General features: G+C 43.6%; 1 protein-coding gene across 1 annotated transcript in view; it reads right to left on the minus strand.

Annotated features, from left to right (window-relative positions):
• The window catches only part of apbb1ip (amyloid beta (A4) precursor protein-binding, family B, member 1 interacting protein), a 112,460-nt gene that overhangs the window by 22,382 nt on the left and 71,920 nt on the right, over window positions 1-18,158 (minus strand). The window contains exon 7 of the mRNA XM_078427607.1: window positions 6,976-7,097. Coding sequence (XP_078283733.1) covers window positions 6,976-7,097 — 122 coding nt within the window. The remainder of the gene's footprint in view (window positions 1-6,975; window positions 7,098-18,158) is intronic.

The following is an 18,158-nucleotide window of genomic DNA, read 5'->3' on the forward strand; positions in this document are numbered from 1 at the left end:
GTGACAGATGGCAGCTGGAGTTTAACCCAAGCAAACTGGGAGGTGGCATGTAAAGGGAAAGTATACAGTTAATGGCAAGATCCTTAAAAGCATTGATGTACAGAAGGATCTTGGAGTCCATGTTTATAGCTCATTGAAAGTGGCAGCTCAAGTAGACAGGGTTGTAAAGAAGGTGTATGATATGCCTTTATTGCTAGGGGCATTGAACATTTTTTTTTTTTTTTTTTTTTTTAAATATCAAAAAATACTTTATTCAAATAATAAATATCATTCACAAAACATATTTTTAAACAAGCCCATCCGACATTTCCGGAGGTTACATTCGATACAGGCATTCATTTAGACATTTACATACATTTACCCAGTATCCCTTATTTGGAGGGGCGTCTCCACCACACACTGCCCCCCCATGTCCAGCAGCGGAAGGACCCTAGACTGTGCTCCTCCCCCACAGGGCCTTAGCGTTGGCTGCACCAAGCTTCAGTGCGTCCCTCAGCACGTACTCCTGCAGTCTGCAGCGGGCCAGTCGGCAACATTCCTTGACGGACAGCTCGCTCCGCTGGGAGGCCAACAAGGATCGGGCAGACCAAAGAGCGTCTTTCACCGAGTTGATGACCTTCCAGCAGCACTCGATGTCAGTCTCGGAATGCGTCCCTGGGAACAGTCCGTAGATCACAGAGTCCTCTGTGACGGAGCTGCTTGGAATGAATCATGACAGGGACCCCTGCAGACCTCTCCAGACTCTCTTGGCAAATCCACACTCTGTGAAGAGGTGGGCCACCGTCTCCTCTCCGTAGCAGCCGTCCCGAGGGCAGCGTGCGCTGGTAGTGAGGTTCCGGCGGTGCAGGAAGGATCTGACTGAGAGGGCTCCCCTCACCGCCAGCCAAGCCAGGTCTTGGTGCTTGTTGGTTAGTTCTGGCGATGAGGCATTTTGCCAGACAAGCTGGGCAGTCTGCTCTGGGAACCACGCCACAGGATCCATGGAGTCATTCCCCTGCAGTGCCTGCAGGACGTTCCGTGCTGACCACTGCCCGATGGACTTGTGGTCAAAGGTGTTGGTCCGGAAGAACCTTTCCACAAATGACAGATGGTTCGGCAATGTCCAGCTGACTGGCACATTGCGTGGCATCTGCGCCAGGCCCATCCTTCGCAACACCGGGGACAGGTAGAACCTCAGCAGGTAGTGGCATTTGGTGCCCACATGCCTTGGCTCTATGCTCCGCCTGATGCAGCCGCACACGAAGGTGGCCATCAGAATGAGGGCGACGTTGGGCACGCTTTTACCCCCGTTGTCTGCCGACTTGTGCATCGTGGCTCGTCGCACCCGGTCCATCGCCGACCCCCAGATGAAGCGGAAGACGGCCCGGGTGATCCCCTTGGCGTAGGAGGGAGGGACGGGCCACACTTGCGCCAAGTACAGCAGCCCCGAGAGCACCTCACACCTGATGACCAGGTTTTTCCCCGTGATGCAGAGGGAGCGCTGCTTCCACAGCTCCAGCTTCTTCCCCACCTTGGCTATCCGCTCCAGCCAATTTTTGTTACATGCCTCAGTCTTCCCGAACCAGATCCCCAGCACCTTCAGGAAGTCAGGCTTGATGGTGAAGGGGATGGAAGATCGGTCGGGCCAGTTGCCAAAGAGCATGGCCTCGCTCTTCCTGCGATTTACCCTGGCCCCCATGACCAACTCAAACTGGTCGCAGACGCTGATCAGTCTGCGGACCGACCCTGGATCCGAGCAGAAGACGGCGACATCGTCCATGTACAGGGAGGCCTTGACCTGAGTGCCCCCACTTCCTGGCAATGTCACTCCTCTTATGCTCGCATCCTTCCTGATGAATTCGGCAAAGGGTTCAATGCAACAGACGAACAAGACAGGGGAGAGAGGGCAACCCTGCCTGACTCCAGACCTGACGGGGAAGCTGTCTGATTCCCACCCATTAATTTGGACTGCACTACAGATATCGGTGTAGAGCAGTTGTATCCACTTCCTGATTCCCTCCCCAAAGCCCATTTTGGAGAGCACGTCCCTCATGTACGTGTGCGATATCCTGTCGAAGGCCTTCTCCTGGTCCTGACCAGGCAGGCATCCACCCGTCTGTCCTGCACGTAGGCAATGGTATCTCTCAGCAGCACCAGGCTGTCTGAGATTTTCCTGCCAGGTACAGCACAGGTTTGGTCTGGGTGGATCACCCGTCCCAGAGCAGACTTGACCCGGTTGGCGATGGCCTTAGACAGGATCTTGTAGTCTACATTTAACAATGTGATGGGTCTCCAATTCCTTATGTCATTCATCTCCCCCTTCTGCTTGTAGATCAGGGTGATTCATGAATATGTGTCAGGAAATCATAATGCAGCTCTATAGGACTTTGGTTAGGCCACATTTGGAGTATTGTATGCCATTTTGGTCGCCCCATTTCAGGAACGATGTGGAGGCTTTAGAAACATAGAAATGTTTCTAGGAGGAGGCCATTCGGCCCTTCAAGCCAGCACCGCCATTCATTGTGATCATGGCTGATCATCCACAGTAACCTGTGTGCAAGCTCTCCCCATATCCCATGATTCCACTGGCCCCCAGAGCTCTATCTAACTCTCTCTTAAATTCATCCAGTGATTTGGCCTCCACTGCCCTCTGTGGCAGAGAATTCCACAAATTCACAACTCTCTGGGTGAAAAAGTTCCTTCTCACCTCAGTTTTAAATGACCTCCCCTTTATTCTAAGACTGTGGCCCCTGGTTCTGGACTCCAACATTGGGAACATTTTTCCTGCATCTAGTTTGTCCAGTCCTTTTATAATTTTATATGTCTCTATAAGATCCCCTCTCATCCTTCTAAACTCCAGTGAATACAAGCCTAGTCTTTTCAATCTTTCCTCATATGACAGTCCCGCCATCCCAGGGATCAATCTCGTGAACCTACGCTGCACTGCCTCCATTACAAGGATGTCCTTCCTCAAATTAGGAGACCAAAACTGTACACAATACTCCAGATGTGGTCTTACCAGGGCCCTATACAACTGCAGAAGAGCCTCTTTACTCCTATGCTGAAATCCTCTCATTATGAAGGCCAACATGCCATTAGCTTTCTTCACTGCCTGCTGTACCTGCACGCCAACTTTCAGTGACTGGTGTACAAGGACACCCAGGTCTCGCTGCACTTTGGAGAGGAGGTTTACCAGGAAGCTGCCTGGATTAGAGGGGGTTTGAATTTTGAAAGTTATAAGGAAGATAACCCTGGAGCTCACATACTGGGGAGCATGATGGGAAAATGGCCAACATAGAATGTGGTTAAAATAGCTAAAGCTGAAACATTCTGCTGAAAAGCAGGTTTTCTTATCTATTCGGGGGAGAATAGTCCTTCATAGTTTTATATAGATTCTTATCTGTTGCAATCTTGTGATTTCAACTGCTCTTTGTCACTGTTTAGCAGGCAAGTCTCCCAAAGGTTAACGATCAACCTCTTTAACGAGGGACGCCATTTAGTGAGTACAATTAATTCTCCCTACAAGGACATTAACTTTTATGGTATCTATTTGTAGAATGGATAAGGGAGAGCCAGTGGATGTGATGTATCTGGACTTTCAAAAAGCCTTTGACAAGGTCCCACACAAGAGATTAGTGTGCAAAATTAGAGCACATAGTATTGGGGGTAGGGTATTGACATGGATAGAGAACTGGACAGGAAGCGACAGGAGAGAGACAGGAAGCAAACAGTAGGAATTAACGGGTCCCTTTCAGAATGGCAGTTCATAGATCAGTGGTGAGTCTATCGAACAACACTAGTGGGGTGCCGCAAGCCTCGGTGATGGGACCCCAGTTATTTACATTATATATTAACGATTTAGACAAGGGAATTAAATGTGACATCTCCACGTTTGCAGATGACAAAGCTGGATGACAGTGTGAGCTGTGATGAGGATGCTATGAGGTTGCTGGGTGACTTGGATAGGTTGGGTGAATTGGCAGATGCATGGCAGATGCAGTATAATGTGGATAAATGTGACGTTCACTTTGGTGGCAAGAACAGGAAGGCAGATTATTATCTGAATGGTAGATACAAAATGCTGGAGTAACTCAGCAGTACAGGCAACATCTCTGGAGAGAAGGAATGGGTGACGTTTTGGGTCGAGACCCATCTTCAGACTGATGTCAGGGGAGTGGGTGGTACAGAGATAGAATGTAGTTGGAGACAGTAAGACTGGTGGGAGAACTGGGAAGGGGGAGGGGATGGAGAGAGGGAAAGCAAGGGTTATTTGAAGTTAGAGAAGTCAATGTTCATACCGCAGGGGTGTAAGCTACCCAAGCGAAATATGAGGTGCTGTTCCTCCAATTTGCGCTAGGCCTCACTCTGACAATGGAGGAGGCCCAGGCCAGAAAGGTCAGATTGGGAATGGGAGGGGGAGTTAAAGTGCTAAGCAACCGGGAGATCAGGTAGGTTAAGGTGGACTGAGCAGAGGTGTTCAACGAAAAGATCGGTCTCACCGATGTACTGAAGTTGACACCTGGAACAGCGGATACAGTAGATGAGGATGGAGGAGGTGCAAGTGAGCATCTGCCTCATCTGAAAAGACTGTTGGGGTCCTTGGATGGATTCAAGGAGGAAGGTAAATGGACAGGTGTTGCACATCCTGCGGTTGCAGTGAAAAGTACCCGGGGGGTGGGGTGGTTTGAGTGGGAAAGGACGATTTGACCAGGGAGTTGCAGAGAGAACAGTCTCTGTGGAAAGCAGAAAGGGGTGGAGATTGGAAGATGTGGCCAGTAGTGGGATCCCGTTGGAGGTGGCAAAAGTGTTGGAGGATTATATCTGAATGGTGACAGATTAGGAAAAGGGGAAGTGCAACGAGTCCTGGGTGTGCTTGTACATCAGTCACTCAAAGTCAGCATGCAGATACAGCAGGCAGTGAAGAAAGCTAATGGCATATTGGCCTTCATTGCAAGAAGATTTGAGTTTAGGAGCAAGGAGGTCCTACTGCAGTTGTACAGGGCCCTGGTGAGACCACACCTGGAATATTTTGTGCAATTTTGGTCTCCTGATTTGAGGAAGGACATCATTGCTATTGAGGGATGGGAAGCGTAGGTTCACTTCGTTAATTCCCGGGATGGCGGGACTGACATATGATGAAAGAATGGGTGTCTGGGCTTGTATTCACTGGAATTTAGAAGGATGAGAGGGGATCTTATAGAAACATATAAAATTCTTAAAGGATTGGACAGGCTAGAAGCAGGAAAAATGTTCCCGATGTTGGGGGAGTTCAGAACCAGGTGTCACAGTTTAAGAATAATTTATTTTAGCTTCACAAGTAACTATTATGTCATGAGGATATAAATATCCTATAGTTACTATGGCTTGTTGAAGTAGTTGAGTCTCCTCTCACGGTTTCCCTATTTACATCGATAAGGCCTTTAATAAACCGGCTTGTTCGATAGACTCACCACTGATCTATGAACGGTTTTAGTTTGTGTCTGTGACTATCTGAGTAAAGTCGGGTATGGGTATGGTACAAAATTCACTCCTACAGTGGGTTTCAGCAACAGGGAAAGATTGGATAGACTTGGATTGTTTTTACTGCAAGGTCAGAGATTGAGAGGAGACTTGATTAGTTGAGATGGGGAAAGTTTAATGGAGATGTGGGACAGGATTTTTACAGCATAGAGGGAGCCAGGAATGTATTGCCAGGGTTGGTGGTAGAGGCAGATTCGATAGTGGTGTTTTAGAGGCTTTTAGATAGGCACGTTGAAGTGCAGGGCTTGTGCTGTATTGTTCTAAGACACAAAGTGCTGAAGTAACTCAGTTAGTCAGACAGCATTTCTGGAGAACACGGATAGGTGACGTTTCAAGTTGGGACCCACGAAGTTACCTCTCTTTGTTCCTCAGAGATGCTGTATGACATGCTGAGTTACTGCAACACTTTGTGCCATTTTGTGTAAGCCAGCATCTGCAGTTTCTTGTTTCTACTAAGTTAAATTAGGTTTCATTTTCATTTAGATTCAGCTTAGTTTATTGTCATGTGCATCAGGGTGAAATGAAATTCCTTGTTTGCATGAACCTCATGGAGTAAAAACTATAAATGGTAATGATAGAAACAAGAATAAATTCGACCTAGTGCAAACAAAAAAACCTTTGAGTGCAATAGTGGAGAAATCGAATGGGACAGAATAAGAGTAAGATTATGATGCAGCACATTGGGGAGTGGAGGTGGTATAAAGAGATCATTAGTTCAGGGGAAAGAAATTGTTTGTAAGTCTGAACATCTAGGCTTTCAAGCTTCTCCCAGAAGGTAGAAGAGAGAAAAGGGAGTGGCCTGGGCAGCAGCCAATCCTTCTCCAGCCTTCCTGACACAACACACTGTGAAGATGGACTGGGTGGAAGGAAATGATGAGGAAGTGATGGACTGGTCTCACCCCCACTCTCTCTGCAGGCTCAGGTGGTCAAGAGCAGAGCTGATGCCGTACCAGCCCGAGATGCATCCTGACATCACGCTTTCTATAGTGCTTCTATAGAAGTTCGAGATAATCTCATAATCTTTTCATGTGCCTAAGAAAGTAAATGAGTTGTGCTCTTTTGATCCCTGTGTCAGTGTGAGAGGGCTCAGGTAGGTTGCTGGTGATATTATCCCTAGGAACCTAAAGTTGTCATCCATCTCTACAGCACCTCTGTTGATGAGGACAAGGTTGTGTTCATTCCCTTGCTTCCTTGGATCAACAACCAACTCTTTCACCATGCTGACATTAAGGGCCAGGTTGTCCTTCTGAACCATGATACAAGGATTCTGATCTTTTTCCTGACTCCTTGCCAGTCACGCATGGATTTCAGTCAGTGCTCTATTACAAAGCAGCTGGAGAATTGTTTTATAAAATATTGGCCTAGAATTCCATCTTGGTTAATTTAATACGTGATGAGCAGGTTAATGTGTTTTTTGTTGTTGATAATTTCAGCATTGATCCCTTTAATTGCTCTCTTTTTATGACTTTTGCTTACCTGTGGATCTTTAAAGGCAGCGTACTTCTCTTGTCGTTCAACAAACATAAGTTTGTTTTCACTGTCCCGCATCCAGTGGGATAAGGTTTCCACAAGATTCTCATGATCTTCAAGAAATCTCTCTGAGTAGAAGGAGCAAGGTCAAAGATTTTAAAACAATCACAAAAAAGGGACAAGATACAGCAATCAACAAAGTGCAATAATCCTTCATCACTAATTGACCATGAACTCATTGATATTTGCAGAGTATACCATACACAAAGTCGGTAGCAAGATTACCTTTTTGACATTTGTTGAACAGTGCTTTCTGAGGTGATTTGAGGCGATTTAAATAAATTTAATAAACAATTATTTTGTTACACCTTTGGTCTCTATTCTCTCTTCCATGGCTTATATTTTTAGGCCAGATCTTTCCCATTTGTTGTATTGTTTTTTGTGACGTCCCCTTGCATGTGGTAAATTGAATAAAAAACTTTAATTTATTTTTTACCATTACTTCCTAGAATACAGTTTTCTCTCCCGTGAATCCCTTTACTCTAGCTAAACAATTCAGACCTGTAAAATAAGGGGGAGTGAGATTTACCTAAAGATCTGAATGAGAGCTAGAGACTTTGAACAGCAATGTGAAAACGAGCTCATACTGCACAATGTTCATTCCCTGTCAGTTTAATTGTTAAAAAAATACAACGAGTGCACACAATTAGTGACATCCACTGGTTATCGAGGTAGAATCAAAATTATTAATCATGGGGAGAAAGATGGCTCTGATTGGTGAGGCAGCACTTAGAGTCTTATGTTTTGGTCACCCTGCTATAGGAAAGATGCCATTAAGCTGGAAAGAGTGCAGGGACGATTTATGGGGATGTTGCCAGAACTCGAGGGGCTAAGCTCTAGGGAGAGTTTGGGCAGGCTAGGACATTATTCCTTGGAGCACAGGAGGCTGAGAGGTGATCATATAGAAGTGTAGAAAATTATGAGGGGAATAGATAGTGTGAATACTTTTTCCTGGGGTAGGGGAATCATGAAAAAGAGGGCCTAGATTTAAGGTAACAGGAGAGAGATTTAATAGAAACCTGAGGGGCAACATTTTCACACACAGTGGGGGTACATGGAATGACCTGCCAGGCAAAGTTGTTAAGGCAGGTACAATAATAACATTTAAAAGAGATTTGGACAAGTCCATGGATAGGAAAGGTTCAGTGGATCTGGGTCAAATGTGGGCAAATGGAATTGGCTCAGATAGGGCATCTTGGACGAGTTGGGCCAATTGGCCTGTTTCCGTGCTGCATGACTATGATTCTATGATTGCTTTACATATTTACACTAATTACTTTTGCCCGTCTCTAAAATGATGTCACACAGCATCCACAGCAACTCTTACTCCTGTTTCACATTTTAAAAAATCATTTGGAACAAATAATATAGAGACGAGTGATCAAACGTATGGACATCCTTAATGCGACTGTTGAATTACTACAAAAGTCATTTCAAAGACATTTGCAAAGGAACTCCAACAATGGCAATATCACGCCTCAGATTAACTCTACAGGAACAAATCTATTTTAAGATCAAACATTCTTAGCAAACCTTTGTTTGATTCAAGTTTTTGCAATGTTGTATGAATTCTTTGCCATATTGATCTATTTAAACGCTGGGTGAAATGTACTTCAAGTAATACCAGATGGCTTCATTACATTTGAGTGGTCGTCACAGTAAGCATAGACTCAGGCTCTCCAGAACAGTACCATAATCACTAGACGTCTATTCCCAATGTTAAAAATATATATTTCAAGCAATAATGTTCAGTAACGTGGCTAATATGATCATTTTACCCTTTTTTATAAAAAAGAATTAGTGATATCCATCCTGACTCACCTAAATTATGCTGCTTCTTCTAATTTCCTTTAATCAAGACTGATCCATAGGTTACTTTATTCAGTACCTACCCCCATCCCTATAGAACATAAACCAATTACAATCAAAGCTACAGTCAATCTCATATCCCAACAGCATCGACTTTAACTAATATCTTTCTGCAAGACATTTTGTCATGTGGCTTCGGGAAGACTAGGAATGACCAAGTCTTCTGAAGTCTGAAGAAGGGTCTCGACTTGAAATGTTGTTTGCATATTTTTCTGCACAGATGATGCCAGACCTGCTGAGGTCGTTGAACAGTTTGTTTTTTGTTTTTTATCGAAATTCCAGCATCTGCAGCCTCTCCTGTCTCCAAGAATTATCATCCATGTCTTTACTACGTGATGCTACATCCTCAAAGAAATCAACAAAACATCTTCCTCTTCTGAATCTATATTAACTCTTGTTTTCATATAGATCGCCCCTATGACTTCATTGAAAAACGAGTCCCACCATTTTACATGAAATTATAAAATGAATCTGTTGGTGCTTCAGATGCATGGGTTTGATTTTTTGCCCTTTTAAACTATGGGCACTATGTTGGGCTGCTTGGTATCAACTGACATATCCTTAGGTATCTCGTGACACTCCCTAACAATGACTTGCAAATCTATCAAAGTCCATTAGTCCATTAGCCCCTGTCTGCAGAACAAACAGAGAGATATTTTACTTTATAAAGCATTCAAGTGTTCCATCTGTAATGCACTGCCAGAGAGATTGGTGGGAGAATGATTACATGACAGCTTTTAAGGGCTGTCTAGATGAGCCAAGACAAAGAAGGCTAAGGGGTAAGGGCAGGAGGATGGGATTATTACAGATAAGTGCCCACTCGTGGGTATGGATGTGCTGGGCTGGACAGCCTGTTTTCATGCCCGTATAATTCCATGACTGAGTACAAGTACATAGTTCCCTGAAATAGAGTCTCAGGTATATAGGGTGGTAAAGAAGGCTTTGGTACATTGACCTTCATCAGTCACAGTATTCACAAACTAGAGGGCACAGGGGGAAAATATTTAATAGGATTCTGAGCGGCAGCATTTTCACTCAGAGGATGGTGGGTATATGGAACGAGCTGCAGAGAAGTCAGATACTATAATAGCATTTAAAGTCACTGGACAGGTGACATGGGCCAAAGGCAGGCAAGTGGGACTAACTTAGATGGAGCATCTTGGTCAGCATGGACGAGTCAGGCCAAAGGGCCTATTTCTGTGCTTTATGACTCTATGACTGATAAGGTACGACCAAATAAGAGTTTTTAGTATTGGGAGGTAATATACCTCAACCTGCAATGCCAACTCGTTTTTTTTCTATCTACCATTTCCAACATTTTCTCTTATTTCAGATTTCCATAATTTTCAGTGAACTTTTGTATTTTTCCTCTAACCTCATTCATCTTCTATTTGTATCTCCTCCATTCACCTTCACTTTGCACCCAGTATCACCATTGGTGGACCATCCTTCTAAATTCCATTCACTGGAGTTTAGAAGGATGAGAGGGGATCTTATAGGGTGATATACAATTATAAAAGGACTGGGCTGAAAAATGTTCCCAATGTTGGGCGAGTCCAGAACCAGGGGCCACAGTCTTAGAATAAAGTGGAGGCCATTTAAAACTGAGGTGAGAAGGAACTTTTTCACCCAGAGAGTTGTGAATTTGTGGAATTCACTGCCACAGAGGGCAGTGGAGGCCAAATCGCTGGATGAATTTTAGAGAGAGTTAGATAGAGCTCTGGGGGGCTTTTGGAATTAAGGGATATGGGGAGAAGTTGGGCACAGGTTACTGATTGTGGATGATCATAATGAATGGCGGTGCTGGCTCGAAGAGCCGAATGGCCTCCTCCTGCACCTATTTTCTATGTTTCTATGTTTCTATTAGACCACACAACATAGGAGCAGAACTAGGCCATTCAGCCCATCAAGTCTACTCTGCCATTCAATCATGGCTGATGTATATTTACCTCTCAACCCTATTCTCCTGCCTTAGCTCCGTAACTTTTGACGTCCTTCCTAATCAAGAACCTATTAATCTCTGCTGTATCTCTTGATCTCCACCTTATCAGAGCCATCCCCTTCGCCTCCCCACCTTCCTCCTTCTCTGCAATTTAAAACATGCTTGTTTTCTAACTTTTCCTATCTCCAATGAAAACGTATCTATTTGAAGCATTAACACTTCATAATACTGCCTGCTGCTGAATGTTCCCAGCAATTTCTGTTTTTATTTTAATTTTAATTTTTGATTCGATGAACAATCATAAGAACTTAAAATTAGGAGCAATAGACAATAGACAATAGACAATAGGTGCAGGAGTAGGCCATTCAGCCCTTCGAGCCAGCACCGCCATTCAATGCGATCATGGCTGATCACTCTCAATCAGTACCCCGTTCCTGCCTTCTCCCCATACCCCCTCACTCCGCTATCCTTAAGAGCTCTATCCAGCTCTCTCTTGAAAGCATCCAACGAACTGGCCTCCACTGCCTTCTGAGGCAGAGAATTCCACACCTTCACCACTCTCTGACTGAAAAAGTTCTTCCTCATCTCCGTTCTAAATGGCCTACCCCTTACTCTTAAACTGTGGCCCCTTGTTCTGGACTCCCCCAACATTGGGAACATGTTTCCTGCCTTTAATGTGTCCAATCCCCTAATTATCTTATATGTTTCAATAAGATCCCCCCTCATCCTTCTAAATTCCAATCGCTCCAGCCTTTCAACATACGACAGTCCCGCCATTCCGGGAATTAACCTAGTGAACCTACGCTGCACGCCCTCCATAGCAAGAATATCCTTCCTCAAATTTGGAGACCAAAACTGCACACAGTACTCCAGGTGCGGTCTCACCAGGGCCCGGTACAACTGTAGAAGGACCTCTTTGCTCCTATACTCAACTCCTCTTGTTACGAAGGCCAACATTCCATTGGCTTTCTTCACTGCCTGCTGTACCTGCATGCTTCCTTTCATTGACTGATGCACTAGGACACCCAGATCTCATTGAACTCCCCCTCCTCCTAACTCAACTCAACCCTGTTCTGTAACCTTATCCATATGCATTCATATCTATCCATGGTAAGAATTCATCCTCTTGCGAATCAAACACACATCTACTTCTTAGAACTAAATTGTTTTCTCTTTTTCCAGGTTCTGATGAGTTCTTCATGATTTTGTATGTACCAATCACCTTTCTAAACTGCAGTGGACACAAGCCTGTACAACCCACCCATTGCAGCTATTAGTCTATTAAACATAGGTTTAATGATGTGAGTTTCCATATCATTAACAACTTTCCTTGAGTAGGGAGACCAATACTGTATATATTATTCCACTTGTGGAACTATATATAACTTGTGGAACTCTATATAACTCAACTGTATGGTAAGGCTGCCTTCAGCTGCCAGCTGTGTGTAAATTATCAGGGGAATTACTCACTAACAACTGCCAAACCGCTGATAAGCTTTAAGGGCCTGTCCCACTTAGGCGATTTTAAGGCGACTGCCGGCGACTAGGCTGTCGCCGAACGTTCACCGGGGTGTAGCGGGCATGATCGTGAGGAGTCTTCAAAGAATCGTAGTAGATCTCGGCGCGTTGCTGAAAAGTTTTCCAGATAGAAATTTCTCGGCGACAGCTGGCTTATCGCCAGGTATCGTAGCTTATTGCGGGCGCTGTCGCATGCTGTCCCCAGGTTTGCTAGGTTGTCGCAGATGCATTTAGAAGCACGTAATATTAAATTAAGTAAAGTCATTTGAAGATACCATAAAATACTTTTGTTGAACTAATTTATTTACCGTCAGGACATTTGACAGCTAGATTGGAGGTGACAATTTGATGGTCAGGTAAGCGTGGGAATTTTGTGATGTATATGGCCATTATCCATTACTTTTAAAGTAGGCTCCCAACCCAGTAACCTGGTGGAATGAAGTGCCTTCCTCACCAAATGTTACATGGCCAACTATTTGGCGCTGTGCTGAGTCTATCCCCATGTGGTTTTTTTGTTGTAATGTTTAAATCACATCGCTGACCGTTCACCTCTCCCTCAATGAAAAGGTTGAAATCAGTCTACTGCTTGTCTGACTGTAGAGAAAATTCAGCATGGCCTTCGAGTTTTAGTAACTTAATAAAATTTTCAAAGAATGCCCACACTCCGCTCAAAAATCCATTTAACCACGTTTAAAATTAAGTATCTTAATACTGCTATTAGTAAACTGGAAGTCAATCCAGTTTATGCCTTGTTACCGTGAAGCTTGCTTTTCAAGTAACCCGGGCAAGATGTTATATTTCAAAACTCTCAAGTAATTACAAACTTGTCAGTGATTTCAGCGAAATTTAGGACGCCGGAGAAGCATTGATAAGCGTGGGAATTTCACAATGTTTCCGAAGACGGTGTAATCTCTTAGCCAGGTGCTAGTTTCACAAAAAAAGTAACTTGTATCGACCTGACTCGGCATTGTCGTGGTCATTGTTGTAGTGTAAAAGAAAATTTTGGCGATCTGCAACGACTTTAACAGTCGCCTAAAAAATTGCCTAAGTGGGACAGGCCCTTTAATTTTTCTTCTTCAAAGCAACTGTGTTATCCTAATAGTTGGACAGTGAACATTTCTATATTAAACAAACAGGATGGAGATACTGCAATCAAAATGGAAACTTGCATCAAATCAATTTGTCGTGGGTGTGAATTTTCAATTATAAGAGGCCTCTGAGAAAGAAGACAAACATTATTACAATAAGCTATTGGCAGAACGGTGATCACCATGGTGAGTTCTATCTAAAATCGTGTAGAATTAAAGAATCAGTAATACTTAGAGTAAATGGTAGCTTTGCAAATGAATTGCAAACAGTGGTTTTGTTTGTTGAGCTGCTTCCAGTGCTAGAAATCCAGGTTAGATCCTGACTGCTGTTTGTGTGGAATTTATATGTTTTCCTGTGACCATGTGGGTTTCCTCCAGGTGCTCCGGTTTCCTCCCATATCCCAAAGATGTGCAGGTTAATTGGTCTCCATAAATTGCCCTTAATGTGTGGGGATTGGATGCAAAAGTGGGATATCATAGAATTAGTGTGAACGGGTGATTGATGGTTGGTGTATGCTTGGTGTGCTGAAATTTCTATGGTGTCTATTTCAATAGATCGATCAATCAAAATTGATCACCTAATAAAAGAGTGAGAGATGCGAGAGGTTACATTTATAGATTAAAGGCAGTATTTTGGACAGACGTCTATTGGTGCGGTGTTGATCTAGTGCATCAGATTACTACAAAGTAGGACATAGTCTATTCATATTTAATTATTGATGCACAGGAATTTCAGGTCTGAGGTGTCTAGCTAATGGTCTTAGAGGTCTTAAAGACTCCTCAGTTTAACTTATTTTTTATTCATGAATTAATCAGCAGAGCAGGATGGTACAATCACAACATTTAAGAGCGATCTGGACCAGTCGTGGAAAGATATGGATCAAATGCTGGTAAATAGGATTAGTATAGAAACATAGAAACATAGAAAATAGGTGCAGGAGTAGGCCATTCGGCCCTTCGAGCCTGCACCGCCTACCAGTATAGACTGGTAGTAACTAGTCGGCATGGATAGGATGGGCCAAGTGGCCTGTTTCTGCGCTGTATAGCTCTCAGACTGTAAATGTTGGAGCCAAGGTTTAGTTTTCTATTGATTTGATATCACATAAAAGTATCAATTAATCCAATAAATTAATCCAAAACAAAAATACTCTAGCAAGTACATTTACTTATATACTCTACTGCTGTTGTTATATTTAAGTTAAGGCCAACCTGTGATATACCCCAGAAAACAAATGGGTTCTGTTTTTTACAGGCATCCATAAGTCGATTTTGTGTCCATAAGTTGGAAAATACAGACAAAAGAAAATCTCAATATGGTAACCACACCTGGGTAATGAATGGCAGCAAAAGCATATAAGACTGTTAAGAAAGAACAATTACTAAAAATGGGCAGAGAGTTGAAACTAGTTCTGCTGTTCATAGAAACAAATATATTTACATAAATCAGATGTATGAATTTAATCTATCGTGGGAGCTCGTCTGTATTTAGGGGTGTCCATGTCAGGTGTTTGTAACCCCAAGACGGCTTCTATTTTGTTTCCTAAAGCTAACGATATCTGAAGAAGGGTCCCAACCCAAAACATTGCCTATCCCTTCCTTCCACAGATGCTGTCTAACCTGCTGAGTTCCTCTAGAACTTTGTGTTTTACTCAAGATTCCGGCATCTGCACTTATTTGTGGCTTCACCACACTTTGTCTTTCCATTGTTTGAGACAGTTGGCCAGATTCCCTATAGTTCACAGTGTACCTTAATCAAACAGTTAGCCATGTTTACAATCTGCTGGCCAGCCCAAGGAACTATCTCCACATTATCCCCATCTGTGTGGATACCCATTCCCCAATCCTGACCTTTATCATTTTCAAGCTGTTCATTTGGGGTTATCAGAGGAAGGCACTAGTCTGTAATTTGTATGCTTTTATTATCATACAATAGACAATAGACAATAGATGCAGGAGTAGCCCATCCGGCCCTTTGAGCCAGCACCGCCATTCAATGTGATCATGGCTGATCATTCTCAATCAGTACCCCGTTCCTGCCTTCTCCCCATACCACTTGACTCCGCTATCCTTAAGAGCTCTATCTAGCTCTCTCTTGAATGCATTCAGAGAATTGGTCTCCACTGCCTTCTGAGGCAGAGAATTCCACAGATTTACAACCCTCTGACTGAAAACGTTTTTCCGCATCGCCGTTCTAAATGGCCTACCCCTTATTCTTAAACTGTGGCCCCTTGTTCTGGACTCCCCCAACATTGGGAACATGTTTCCTGCCTCTAACGTGTCCAACCCCTTAATAATCTTATATGTTTCGATAAGATCCCCTCTCATCCTTCTAAATTCCAGTGTATTCAAGCCTAGCCGCTCCAGTCTTTCAACATATGACAGTCCCGCCATTCCTGGAATTAACCTAGTAAACGTACGCTGCACACCCTCAATAGCAAGAATATCCTTCCTCTAATTTGGAGACCAAAACTGCACACAGTACTCCAGGTGCGGTCTCACTAGGGCCCTATACAACTGCCAAATACGTGCCAAATAAGATTTTAAAAAGCAAGTGGAAAAATCACCACACACGATTTCCCTCAATGTTTTTATAACTGTTTCTGCAATTTGTCTGTTGGAACATTGCAACACCTATGTCGAAAGTTCCGCCCCACGTACAAAAGCCTAGGTGATGCAACTTTCCTGCTTGAATGTCATCAATGCACTAATATAGATTGAAAAATGGTTACAACACGTGTACAAGATCTCTTTGTAAATATTTTACTGCTCAATAACATTGACAATATTGAGCAACAAATGTCTGTAAAATAGTTTCAAAATTTATGCAGTTTGATTTTTAAATGAGACGTGGTAATAAAGAAGGGGAGGGCGGGTTGATTAAGAAAACCTGGGTAGATCAGAAGGGGAGAAGAAGAAACATATTTCTACCTCGGTAGTATATAACCAATGATATGAATTTTCTAATCTCAGGTAACCTGCACCCCATGTGTTCCTTTCTCTCTCCTCCACATACAGTATCTGCCTCCACCACCATTCCCAGCAGCACACTCCATACACCCACTGTGTAAAAACTGCCCTGCATATCTCCTTAAAGTTTGCCCCTCTTATCTTAAAGCTGTGACACCTATGAAGCTATTGACATCATTAATCAGATTTATAGGGCTTTATAGGACTCTAGTTAGGTTGCATTTGGAGTACTTTGTACAGTTCTGGTCGCCCTCATACATGAAGATCGTGGAGGCTTTGGAAAGGGTGCAGAAGAGGTTTATCAGAATTATGCCTGGATTAACGGGTATTAGTTACACGGAGAGGTTGGACAGACTTGGATTGTTTTCTCTGGAAAGCCAGAGGTTGAGGGGACATCATGTAAGAGACCATACAAGCGTAAAAAATTGTGAAAGGCATAGATAGGGTAGATAGTCACAATCTTTTTTCCCCAGAATGGAAGTATCACAAACTTGAGGGCATAGTTTTAAGCTGAGATGGGCAAAGTTTAAAAGGGATGTATGGGACAACTCGCTATCAAACTCGCTATCAGTCTGAAGAAGGGTCTCGACCCGAAACGTCACCCATTCCTTCTCTCCTGAGATGCTGCCTGACCTGCTGAGTTACTCCAGCATTTTGTGAATAAATAGCTTCGATTTGTACCAGCATCTGCAGTTATTTTCTTATATATATCAAATGGTATCATTTCAACTAACTTACTTTGTCAACCTGCCCTCGCCCCATCGGAGATATTCCCTTTCAATTATTCACTACTCCCCCAACTTCTTTGCTTATTTTTCTTTCCCTTTCTCTGCACCATGTACCTTGAACACTTGTTCTGTTCTCTTTCCACAATTGTTGCCTGGCCCACTGAGGGTTTACAGGATTTTTCATTTTTATTAAAAATATAATTCCCATTGATCGCTATCAAAGGTCAAGCAACCGACCAAACAATACTCCTACTCGGTCATAACATTGCACCCACCTGGTACACATTAACTTGACCTCACAATGCCTTGAAGGCCAGGAAGCTGGGGAATGATTACTTGAATCCACCAAATGTTAAGAGACTGTGTAGGCTCTTGATTTCTGACAGCTGGTTCCTGGAACTGAACAGCAGCACGTTGGGCCTCTGGGTTCCTCTGCGGGGTGGGACGGTCCACAGGCTTAGTTTAGTTTTATAAATTTAGTTTAGAGATACAGCGTGAAACAGGCCCTTCGGCCCACCGCATCAGTGCCAACCATCGATCCCCGCACACTAATACCATCCTATACACTAGTGACAATTTACAATTATACCATGCCAATTAGCTTACAAACCTCTACGTCTTTGGAGTGTGGGAGGAAACTGAAGCAGCCGAAGAAATCCTACGCAGGAGAACGTACTAAATCCGTACAGACTACACCCATAGTCATGATCGAACCAGCATCTCTGGCGATGTATGGCAGCAACTCGACCGCTGTGCCACTGTGCCGCCCTTTAGGTATCCTGCTTTAAGGAGGGAGGCTGGAGTCCCAGCAGTGGCTACCGTGAGAAACAGCATCATTAGGTACTCGAGGCTTGTGTTTAATTGCAAGAAGCTGAAAGAATCTGCCATTTTAAGAACCAATTTAGTCTCTTCAGTGAAGAAAAAGCTGTAAGCAAAGGTGGATGAAACCTCTATGTATGGGTATAGCCACAATTCCGTTCAATAACATAATCAAGCTTTAAGAATCAAATCATAGGT

Source organism: Rhinoraja longicauda, chromosome 2 (genome assembly GCF_053455715.1).
Source record: "Rhinoraja longicauda isolate Sanriku21f chromosome 2, sRhiLon1.1, whole genome shotgun sequence".
Lineage (NCBI taxonomy): Eukaryota > Metazoa > Chordata > Chondrichthyes > Rajiformes > Arhynchobatidae > Rhinoraja > Rhinoraja longicauda.